At 37.9% G+C, this 13,077-nt stretch overlaps 2 protein-coding genes across 2 annotated transcripts; one reads left to right on the forward strand and one right to left on the reverse strand.

The window, feature by feature from the left end:
- Positions 1 to 1,997: 1,997 nt before the first annotated feature.
- Positions 1,998 to 3,083, reverse strand: LOC311057333 (olfactory receptor 4B13-like; the record flags this gene model as incomplete). The annotated part of the gene is made up of 2 exons (XM_084074288.1): positions 1,998 to 2,012; positions 2,187 to 3,083. 2 exons carry the CDS (start codon positions 3,081 to 3,083, stop codon positions 1,998 to 2,000), a joined length of 912 nt encoding a protein of 303 aa, XP_083930414.1.
- Positions 3,084 to 5,761: 2,678 nt separating this feature from the next.
- LOC311057334 (olfactory receptor 1500-like) lies at positions 5,762 to 11,932 on the forward strand (the record flags this gene model as incomplete). The annotated part of the gene is made up of 2 exons (XM_084074289.1): positions 5,762 to 6,357; positions 11,923 to 11,932. 2 exons carry the CDS (start codon positions 5,762 to 5,764, stop codon positions 11,930 to 11,932), a joined length of 606 nt encoding a protein of 201 aa, XP_083930415.1.
- Between the last annotated feature and the right edge of the window lie 1,145 nt (positions 11,933 to 13,077).

Here is a 13,077-nt window from a genome sequence, read left to right on the forward strand (position 1 = left end):
CCGCACAGAGAGGGGACGGAGTGAGGTCAGGGACAGAGTCACAACACATGGGCAGGAAAAGGGCATATTAAATGACAGGGAGGGGGACACACAGGGCAGGGACAGGGACCATGATCATGACAAAAGGTTTTTACAAAGTTTGTAAATGTAAATAGTACTTAATTTGTAGCCTTTATGGTTGAGTCGACTTTTGTCACAATTGCAGGGTACAATATCTCTCCTTCGACCCTTCTTAGATTGTGTGTGTGTGTGTGTGTGGGGGGGGGGGGGGGGGGGGTCTGGAATACTACTGCAGCAGTGATGACCCAATTTATTTGACATAACATTTAATCGTTTTAAAGCAATAAGCAGGTTACAAATAAACCATTAAAAACAATTAACAAATAACATGATCCGGATATGAATATTTGATATGGTGCTAAGAAATGATTAGACTAGACATTTTTTTCATTTTCATTGAACACAGAATATGAATGGATGGATAACTGATATAGTGCAAATTACTACTGAACACAGCATATGTCTAACCATCCCTAACCTAGCCTTCACTGGACAAAAGTGTCAACAATTTTCAGGAGCATGTAGGCAAAATAGAAGGTGCACCGCCAGCTGCAAGCCTGCAGATGTCGTCAGTGGTCTGCTGCCTCCATTACCACTACCCACCAGGCACTGGAGACAGTGGGCTTGGCCAGGAAACTTGTGCTCATGATATTTTAATTACAATTTTCAAAAGACGACAAAATGATGACAGAAAAAAAAAGAAAGAATAATTTTACTGTTGTGTTTTACTGTATTTCCTTCTTTTTAAAGACTTTCCTGTGATAAACGGAGGTCTGTTTTGTACTTAATCTATTTGTTTTATTTCCAAAGTAATTATTGTTAAGATATATCTGCTTCTGGTGGTACTTTGAGGAAGGCCAGAGGTATTGTTTATCCTGAATCCTTGGCAGCAAAATGGGATTCATCTGTGATTTTTTTTGTGTGGCAAAAGAACGTATTAAAAAGAGAAAGAACACAAGAAACAGACAATGTCCTGTTATTGTTTTCTTTTCTTCTTTCTCTTTTTTTTATGGCCGAAGAAACTTGTGAATGAACAATATTTCAAAAACTAAGCGAATCTGATTTTGTATATATTACTCTCTACTTTCATATAAATGAACAAATACATAGATAAATAAAATGCACTTGGTTAAGAGGTTACTGTGAATCCTCATGTGTTTGAATGTACTAATATTTTGAAGAAGTTTTGAAGAAGTAACAATAAAGATAATTTGACCTTGAATTAACATTCGCTATTTTCCATTATTTTGTACTATTTCCAAACATGGCAGGTCCTGGAAAATAAATTTTAACCACTTAAACTCCATTAACTGTTGACCGGAGATAGATTACGGGATAGTGCACATTATTGAATATTCAATACATGTATAAGAATTCAATCAATTGAACATGATCTCTTGTAAATGAGACGGATTTAGCTAGAAGCTCATTTCTATCCATAGTACCACATATAAAATCACATTAACAACATGATAAAAACAGAAAATACAACATACAATTGCCTACAAACAACCTAAATACCTATTATAAAGTATAGTACCTAACCAATAGAATGTTGTGAGCTTGTAGATGTGCTACTTTCACCCCCAGAATAGAGAGGGACACTATGGTGCATGTGGTTAACCCTGTTAAAACATCTGTCATTTTAGATTATATATATATATATATATATATATATATATATATATATATACATATATATATATATACATATATACATACATACATACATACATACATACATACATACATACATACATACATACATACATACATACATACATACATACATACATACATACATACATACATACATACATACATACATACATACATACATACATACATACATACATATATATATATATATATATATATATATATATATATATATATAGGATTTGGAACAGTGGTTCTCAAAAATAAGAGATACAAGCTCACAGCTTGAACATCTGCCAAAAAAAATTATAATAATTGAGCAAGCGTTATACACATCAATGTGGGGGTCCATAGCGCAAAAACATTTGAGAACTACTGATTTAGAAGGCATTTGTAGAATCGGCCTCAGGTCTTAATGGGCTAGGATATCCGTCAGGAGGACATCCGGACAGCCTTGTTTTAAACACCATACGTCTAAATGTCTTTTGGATTTCGGACATTCTCAGTCCATACATTATAGGATTGAAAAGCGGCTGGCATATCAAGAAATACATTGATAAAACAGCATTCATCACAGCTGGTATGTTTGTCATATCGAATCTACTTTGCATTATTAAAAAGCAAAAGACAACAGAATAGTTCAAAAGGGAGGCAAGGTTGGGCGTGCATGTGTGAATAGCTCTCTGTCTCGTCTCCTTTGAGCCTTGGACACAAATCTTAAGAACCTTAATGTAGGAAAAGCAAATTGGAATCAGAGGAACAGAAATGGTGAGAAGGAGATTAAATTGTCCATACATACTATTGAGTCTGGTACCAGAGCATGCCAGTTTAGAGATGAGGTAGCTTTCACAATACAGTCTGTTCATAACATTACCACAGAGTGAAAAACGCAATCTCAACGTCATGGTGATTAGAAATCTAACGAAAGAGGAAACCCATATCACAGCGATTAACAACGCCACCTTGATAGATGTCATCCTTGTATTATAGTGTAAAGGATAACAGATTGCAATGTATCTGTCATATGACAGGACAGCTAAGTTACAAAATTCTATAGAGCTATACGTATACATACAAAACATCTGTACGAAACACAATAACCTGGAAACAGTATATGTGTCTGAGAGTATGTGAGCCATTAGGAATGGGAATAACCCTGTGCTACCATACAGCTCATTTACAAACAAACTGCAGAGAAAAATATACATGGGTTGGTGTAAGCTTCTATTCACACAAATAACCACAATTGGTACTGTGTTGGCAAATATTATGCTAATGTAAAACAGTGCAACAATCAAGAAACACAAGTATTTCAAAGGACCACAGTCAAGTACCAAGTAGGAAATCTGTGTAGAATTTATCATGATTTACCATGACATACTGTACTATGTATGTTTATGGTCGTGAAATCTTTTTTGTTTTAGAGTTTTGTATAATTCTATAAATATTAGATAATTTTTTTAAAGCAGCACATTGATGAAACTACTGTATATTCATAAACTAAAGAAAACAGTTTCTGGATGTTTGAACGTGTAGCAACGGCATCAATCAACGACCAAACTTGTTCAGTCTGTATATACAGTCCACATGATTATCAACAGAACTAACACATCAGACAAGTCAGCATAACTTACCATTCCCTCTTCTAAACCCCCAGACTTAAACAGGTCAATGTTAAGCTTTGAAGTGACAGAAAGTTCAGACATGCGTTATCATGTGCTGTTGATGTTGCAGTGTGACAATGTGAACTGCAGGTCTCTTTTTATACCTATTAACACGACAACAACCCACACGACAACTCAACACCACAGACCCAACCTGGGCATGTTGGTTTTCTTCAGGGAAATAAAATTAACCTATACAAAGATCCATTAGAACAGACTGGGAGCATCCAGTATCTTTATGAGGAGTTCAATAATATAATAATTTAATTATACCACTGTAGTTGAGGTGAAGGGATTTTTTCATGACACATTTATAATGGTCTCATGCCAAACATGTCAAAATCATATACTGTACAGTAGGTGTACAGGGGGAGGCATTGTGTTATATGGAACAGAATAAAACTTGTGGTTGAACTATATTTCAAACGTAAGAGTTGTCAAAAAAACTCTATGAATATCCAGGACATTCTCTCCATCTGTCACATCACTTGCTCTCAGCTAAACTCCACTGACTGACTATTATTTCCTTAATAAACAGAAATAAATGAATGATAAATAGGAAATAAGAGAGTTCTGTTGACAGGTGTTCAGAAAAGGAACATATTTTCTACTGTATATGGGGTGGGGGGGGGGGGGGGTAGCCTTTCCAATACCTATCACTACCAACACCTATTAACACTGCCAATACTGTATTGGCAGTGTGATAGGTGTTGGAATACTACACTACCAACAACACTGTTAAAACTGAGGTGCAGCTGTCAGGACTCAAGGAAGCCGTGGGGTCAAATCGAGTTTGTAGGACAGATGGTGCAACTGTTCGCATTTGTCCAGAAGTGAAAGCAGTTTTGGGGGTCCCTCAACATCCAATCATTTGGTTGTGATTGGATGTTGCGTTCATGATATATGGCGTTTCTTTTCTTTAAAAAAATAAATGTGTGATGGCAGTTAGAGGCTAACAGTGTAGAGTATCATTGTCACACAACTTATTGAGCATCAGCCTGAGCGCTGATGAAAAAAAACAAACAGTGGTGGCTCTTCCTCGGCCTAGTGAGAGAGTGCGTGCAAAGTTCAGTCCAGCGATGCCCGAGATTAGCTGCTCACAGGCAGACACACAGTTTAGTCCATGAGCCAGAGCCCCAAAATTGAGCCATGATTATCAAATGGGTGGGCAAATCCAGGTTTGATTTTTTGACTAGCTGTACATCTCTAGTTTACAGTTTGGCATGATTGCAGACTAGCAGCTTAGTTGTAGTTATCATGCGTTGAATATGTGGACCCTTATATTGTCACACACAAATCGTAAATATATGATCAACTTTTGAGCCATTATTGTGTAGAGACCAATGAGCACACTTTTCTGCACAAGTACAGTATGGGGAATTGATTGGAAAGGTTATTTTACCAATTCAATGCTTCCATATATGCTTAAATGGCTTTTTAATGCAAGATTTTGCACACAAATCAAATAATTAGAAAATAAGTCTTGCAAATATCCCCAATTTTAAAGTATGTGCTGAGAACCAACCTAATGTCTATAGAAAAAGGAGGACCCGATTATCACAGAGGCAGACTTGGCTGACTCGGAAATAGAGGACTGAATTTGCTGTGCCTGGCCCCTGATGTGTCCCAAAACCCCTGAACCTTGAATCCCTGCCATATCCCTCCCTTGGCCTTGTCATACACTCCTCCTTTGTATCTGTCCCTATATTGTTTTTAAAAGTAAAACTGAAATGTTCACCAATACAGCAGCCTCCGTCTTCCTTCTGGGTCCCCACTTTCCATATACATTTCCACATAACTAACTCATCTTACTCGATAAACTGATCACTTGGTCCTTCAAACTTTCTGTGCCATATCAAATAAACTCATTAGTCATGTATGCAAATTCGGGCATATTTTCCCATATAATGCTGAATTTGCATATTTAAATATACAATTTCAGAAAACTTGTAATACGATAAATCATTGTCTTCATGTAAGTAATCAACTGGGGAAGTTTCATTATGATTATTACTATTTCTTTATTTTTTTCATTCTATTCACCCAACATGTTTGTATGATGAAAATAACAAAATGTGTGATAATATGACATAATGCCCGGTACGCCAAATGGCCAGTCCGCCCCTGGATGGACGGATGGACAGACAGGGGAGAAAACATAATCCCCGCCCCCGGCTGCTCTGGCCTGGTGGATTTAACAAACAAACAGCATGATGATTGCGTCGGAGCCTGGAGGATTGTGCTCTCAGTTTCAAGGTATAAAACCATTCATGAGTGTGGTTTCTTCAGAGGAAGGAGCGGAACTCACAGTCGAGGACTAGTGTTTCTATTAACCACCCCACAAAAGACAATTTACTATTGTGACTAGGAATTCTACAATGGACTTATACAACTCCTCTCTTGGGAAAAACAACACTTTTATTCGTCCTACATATTTCATACTTGGTGACTTTACTGGCATTCCCTATGTGAAGTATTACTATGTCTTCTTGATTTTTGTTTACATGGTGTCGGTGATGGGAAATGGTATAGTGATGGCTGTAATATATTTAGATCACAATCTTAAATGTCCAAAATATATTGCCGTCTTTAGCTTGGCATTGTCAGACCTGTTTAGCAGTACTACCGTGGTGCCAAAGATTATTGACACTTTCCTATTTGACAACCGGTACATCTCCTACAATAATGTTTTAACATACTACTTTTTCACTCACATCTTTCTGGGCATGCAGTCTCTTAATCTGGGTATACTCTCCTATGACAGACTGGTGGCTATCTCATTCCCTCTGCATTACCATGCGATCGTGACCCACAGATCTATGTATGAAATTGTTGTCTCTTCATGGCTCATCACCATTATTCTTACGCTTATACTAACTGTCTTACATACCAGACTGTCCTTTTGTCACTCCCTGGTGATAAACAGCTTCTTCGTTGATTACGGGAAATTACTGCGAATGGCCTGCAATAGCCTGTATATCAACTATATCTTTGGTCGGCTCTTACACGTTATGATACTCTGGCTTCCCCTGCTGTTCATCTTGGTTACATACAGCTGTATCGTCTATGCTCTGTCTAAAATAAGTACCTCTCAGGATAGACTTAAAGCAATGAAAACCTGCTCATCCCACTTGTTATTAGTGGGTATTCATTACTTACCAATTGTCTGTACTTTTTCCTTACATGAACTGGTCCATCACAATGCGAGGACGATTAATTTGTCTCTGACCGCCATCCTCCCTTCCATGTTTAATCCAATCATATATGTCCTGCAGACACAAGAGCTCAAGGAGTCTGTGAAAAAGCGACTAGAATTTAAGAGACTATCCAAAATCACAAACGACTTAACCCATGGACCTGAGGCCGATTCTACAAATGTCTTCTAAATCCTTCTAAAACCGTTTTCTGAAACACTTATGTCGCTATATCAGTGGTCCTCAAACTTTTTCATGTCAAGGACCCCCAAATGTTTATGTGTTTGGCAGCCGACCCCATCTCAAAATATTTTGTTCCAGGAACCCCCCAGAAACAAAGATTTTAGTTAAAAAGGTTCTCTTCTATACATTCAAAGTATAGGAAAAAATAGAAAAATTATAGAAAAAATCTATACATTCAAAGATTTGCACAAAATGTTTCAAAAATAGCAGATCTACAAGCTTGCAGCGCGGCACGAAGTGATGCGCTGTGAGTTTGTATATCTGCTATTTTTTGATAGCCAACCAATGTGCTGTATTTATATAGCTAAAATCTAAAATGACACATGCTTTCCCGGACTTAAACAATAAGTACCATGTTTTGCTATCATTATGGCTGTATTGCTGACATAACATGACATGAAGCAGATTACCTAAAAAAAATAATTGTGTGACTGCATCTATTAATCTATTGTTTTCTTTGCTTTGAAATCTATATCCTGAGACTGGAAGATTTTCTTTTATTGTTTTGGGGTTCTTTAGCAGCAGATCTTTTCTGCATAATTTTCTTTGTACTGTCAAGTTTTGTTTATTATTCATATTAATTATTCATATTCATTCATATTCAAATATATATGTATTTTTCTAATCAATTATCATAGCAGTGATGTAGACTTAGCCTTGTGTTTTTGTCTAATTAGTGTTGTATTGTGTTGTTACAATTTATTATTGTAAGCTGTCACACATTATGTAATGAATAATTCACTTGATATGTTGCATGTTTCTTCATTCTGTCTAAGCAGGTTGTCTGAACCTACACTTGCTGCAATTCATTGGAAGAAATAAAGATTGAGAAATGTAAATACTAGCCTGAAATCTATGTATGTTGCTTGGGCTATTTTGAGATGGTAATGATTGATTGATTTTATTTGGTGACATAAAAAAAAGAGCACAGAGATACCGACATACATTCCGACATACAGTCCAGTCAATGCATCACAGAGGATGAAAACACAAGAAAGCCTGAGGGCTTATTTCCGTTGAAGTCCTCAACAAAAAACAACATGACGAAAGACATCACAACAACAATACATAACTATACATATACACACTATAACTACACACTACATGCCATCAGAATTATCTTTTTTGCAATCTATGCATTTTTTAAAAACATCTACCCTGTAGGTGCATTATGCATACCAACCATTTCAAATAAAGCGCATATGTACCTACACTGCACAATATACAATAAGGTTCACAGATTATCATATAAAGTGCTATACCAAACATACTATTAAAGTGCATAAAAGGCATACATTAACCATTTGAAACCATTTAGGTGACTAGCAGCAGGGCAAGGGGAATGTGTGTGAAGTGACCAAGAGAAAGAAAAAAGAAAAAGAAAAAAGAACTGGTTGTATTTGACTGTGGTTGTAAATGACGAGATTTGCCGGTTCTCGGAAACCGGGCTCATATGAGACACACACAGAAAGTTTGAGACTGGACGGTCAGACACTGTCCGAGTTGTGCCAGGGACACATTTTGTGTGACATACAGACATACACACAGAGACAGAGTTTCTGGGAATTACATTATATACAGTAGATAGTAGATAGATACAAAATACTTTAAATATGTACCTCTCAGGATAGATTTAAAGCCATGAAAACCTGCACATCTGACTTGTTATTAGTAGGTACTCATTACTTACCAGTTGTCTGTACTTTTTCCTTTGATGAACTGGTCCAACACAATGTGAGGATGATTAATTTGTCTCTGACCGCCATCCTCCCTTCCATGTTTACTCCGATCATATCCTGCAAACACAAGAGATCTGTCAAAAAGCTACTCAAATGTAAGGGACTATCCAAAATCACACTAATGACTTAAATAACAATAAGACCATGTTTTGATATCATTATGGTTGTATTGCAATGCTGACATGACATGACATGACATGACATGACATTAACATAAGCAGATTACCTATATAAAAAAGAAGTTGTGTGTGACTGCATTTATTAATATATTATATGCTTTGCTTTGAAATCTATATCCTGAGACTGGAATAATTGTTATTGTTTTGGGGTTCTTTAGCACCAGATCTTTTTTGCATAATGTTCTTTGTACTGTACACGTTAACCAATGTTTATTATTTAGTTCACAAATAAAAAAAAACTATAACATTTATCATAGCAGTGATGTAGACTTTTTGTCTTATTATTATTGTATTGAGTTACTATTTACAGTATTATTAAAACTGCACGTTTTGTACTGTACTGCTATTTTCAGCGAAAGCTTTCCCTACAATATGGATACTGGGGTTTAATAGTTAACCTTGGCAGGACAATCACAGAGTGTCTTCCCATAACAGTGATGGGATCCATAATAACATGCCCAGAGGGGCCTATGGGTATGAAGAAAAATAATATATAATCTATAGTAGAAGGCTATGCACTGTTGAGACTCAAGCCTAATTACTGTTGGCTAGTCCTGCTTGTGCATGCTTGAGACCGCTTGGAAATGGCAGCATAAGAGTGAGGTGTGGGGATACAACAGTGCCATGCAAATTATGCAACACAAAGTATGCGTATCACTCGTCGTCAACATCAGTGATGTCAAATCACATTAAAGCGAGACACCCGGTCCTAAGCCCCTTCACCTGAGCAAAACAGAATGGCAGACTTCAGCGTGAAGCCCCGCCATTGTGATGACCGGCGGGCAGAGAAGATCACTGATTTGACAGCCAAGATGATAGCCTAAGATATTATGCCTACTATTAGCTTTGTTGAGGGGAAAGGCTTCCGTGAGCTTATGACATTTCCAGAATACACCGTGCCCTGTCGCCAAACAATGACAGCGCCACAAGGGAGAGAACATACGCTGAGGTAAGCGGAACGATCGCCCCAAAACACGCTCGCCCCCATTTTTTACTGAGGTTACGTGTAGGAGTACCAGCTCGCTGAGGTTACCAAACGCTCCGTAAGATGTTATAAAAGTTTGTATGAGGCCATATATAACATATTGTTGAACGTGTTGTGTTGTTACTATTATTATTTGGCATCGGAATGGAGAGCTCAGTCTGACATTAGTCTAATTTGTACATAGGCCTCATTAGTTAGGCTGCTGTAGCCTACAGATTAAACACATTAAAGTGTTCTGTGTTTAATAAACACATGTTTACAACATAAAGTCTAATTTTTATTATCATTAGGACTTTGATACAAATTCTAAACATGATGGGTGCAGCTGTAGAAGTTACCTGTGACATATATATATATATATATATATATACAAACACACACACAATTTAGAGAGGCACTACACCAGAAGTTGATATCAAAACAAAGAGTTGGCTGAATCACACAACCAAAAGAACAATAAACTATATTAACTTGATTGCACAAGTTTCTCATCCTTGTACTTTAGTTCACTGTGTTCCAAACCAGTCCTTTGAGCCATAAGTCCATGTGTAAACATTGTCTTGCTACCGGGTTAATTAGGTCTCTGATGACAGCTGATGTTTGTCACCTTTGCATTACAGTTTCAACATCATGATGTAACACTTAAAGTGAAAAGTGTCATGTGGGCAGGGGGAAACAATCGGTTTACTTTCTAATCATTTCAGTTTATGAACAGTTTGTTCAGTTTTACGAGTTCAGCCATTGTTCCCTTCAGTGTCCATGTGAGCAAACTTTACTTATCTAATTAAATGTGTGACATTACCGTTAGGTGTGGGGTGTAGTGGTGGGTATTGGATGTAGGGATGTGGGGGGTGGCCGGGTATTGGATGCAGGGAAGTTATTGCATTATATGATCAATATCAAGGAGGAAGGCCATCACAAACATAATTGTTCTGTTGCTTTGGATCCTTGGTGTCCTGGACACGAGTGGAACCTTACAGTACGTTTTAACAGCGGGCGACTCACGGGCGATCGGCGGGCGACATCGTCCAAAAGATAAAAAAAATCCATCTTTCATCGCCCCCCCCGCCCACTTCGCCCAATCGCCAGTAGTTGCCGGCTCTCATAGACATATAATGACGTCGCCCGGCGATCACCCGAGAGTCGCCCGCTGTTAAAACGTACCGTCAGAGTTGCTGGACACTAGTGGAGCCTCAGGATCGCTGGGTAGGAGGCTAGGAGCGGGGCCTGGTGGGGTCACTGGTAGGGTTAGGGTCTCTGTGTCGCTGGACGACACTTGGACGACATGTTTAGGAAAAGTCAAGAAAGGGGTGCCGTCTACAAGCTTACTTCTTAAAGTGAATGGGCCCTATATGCACGGCAGCCATATCGGCAAGAAATTGGGCAGCGCTTCCCTTACTTCCTGGTGTTATAAGGATTTAAGTTGTGTTCCATTCTGGTCAAACTGGTCTCAATTTGAAGAACGGAAGAACGGTCTCTCGTCCTTGTTAAGACCGTACTCGCGAAGTTAACTTGGGGATAGCAGTTGTATAAGGCTCAGGAAACACTCAGGAACTAAAGAGTCGTTGCAAAACCAAAACGTTACTTAATAAAAACGATGAACAAAGGTACACGTCACAGATGGATAAAAATACAGAAGAAAAAACACAAGTTCAAACTATCCTAACAGAAGTCTTACAAACAGGTAACTTCACTAACTGAGTCACTTAAAGGTAGTGATATTTTATATTTAAGACAAGTGGAACAAGTCTCTCAATCAAGGCCGCACAGAGGAGGGGACGGAGTGTGGGCAGGGACAGAGTCACAACAGGGCAAAACATGGGCGGGAAAGGGCATAAATGACATGGAAGGGGACACACAGGGTAGGGACAGAGGCCATGATCGTGACAATGGTAAAGTTTGTACTTTTAAATAGTACATCCTTTATGGTTGATTCGATTTTTCATTTATTTCTGTCACATTTGCAGGGTACACTTGATTATCTCTCCTTTGGCCCTTCTTAGATTAAAATCCCCCGGCAAACCAACCTAACCCCCCCCCCCCCCCCAACATGACATGTTGTGAGCTTGCAGATCGTCTATTTTAGCTATTGAAATACAACAAAGTACTATCTATATACAGGGTTTATGTGGTTATGGAATTTAAGGCTCTAATTGATATACTGTCTGTCTCCCTTGTGTTGTTCTTCATATCCACTAGGTGGAGATAGGTACACTCAGATTAAAGCACTGATATTCAGGAAAAATCTGAATCTGGATCAGGGTGATCCTACCCTAAATAGTTTTGTCTGGTCCTGGATCACAAAATAGGATTTCAAAATCTGATCTGATCAGATAGGCAGTAAGGTTTTGAACCCATGTGGTGATTACGCTATATTGTTATGCCATTCTTGCCACAGCAGACCAGCAATCCGTTCAGCATGTCATTATCCCGTTGGTCCCCAACTCAATATCCTAGTTTGTCCTGCTGCCATAATTACTATAAGTAATGTTACATTGAGGAAATCATTATATCTATAGCCTGCTGCAGCCATTTTTTATGCTAATGCAGTACCTTTTGAGGGTTGATGGACAAAATGTGTCATTGTTTGAGTTGTTAATTTCATTTGATCATTTGGTTGTCATTTCATTTGATCTATTTATCCATTTTTTTGAATTCACAAAAACAGCATTCATTACATACTGTAATATATATGTTGCCTGTCAGTAGGGATATGCTTCTGTTGACACATGAAAAACAATTAAAGTGCATAGCGGTCGGTCGCTATACACACAGGTAGTTTGCTAACCACAATGAAGGATCAGATTGCAGTTTACACATGGGATTTACACATATGTCATACAGCACATCTATCAAACACATACTGTCTTGTCAAAACAGCTAATGATTTGATTATCTCACAATAGTATTATAACAAAAGAAGAATAACATTCTCTTCTCTTTTATATGCCCACATTACTGGTGATAGTGTGTGTATGGTACTTTTGCCTATACATTAATATCTTGGTTCACACATTATGGTACCCCGGTCAGTCCAATGGCAAGGCCAGCCATTAAGTCTATTAGTTTACATATTTTTAATTATTGTTACTTAACTACTGTTTTTGTATATCTATTGCCTTTATCTGTCTGTCTGCCTGGATTTATAATAAATCCATCATTTCCAGAAGTTGGGGTATCGCCTGATGGTCTCATTCACTGCACTTCACTACCTCTAAAAGTCCATCGTGCAGGCCTGAGCACAAGACAGCAACTTTTTTTCTCTGAAGTTAAATGTCTGTTTAATACTGCCCACTTTACTTTTACCTGTTGTATTTAAACAACATTGGACCTGGGCTCTTTACACCAATAAGG

Source organism: Gymnoscopelus microlampas (assembly GCF_963454915.1).
Source record: "Gymnoscopelus microlampas genome assembly, chromosome: 12".
Lineage (NCBI taxonomy): Eukaryota > Metazoa > Chordata > Actinopteri > Myctophiformes > Myctophidae > Gymnoscopelus > Gymnoscopelus microlampas.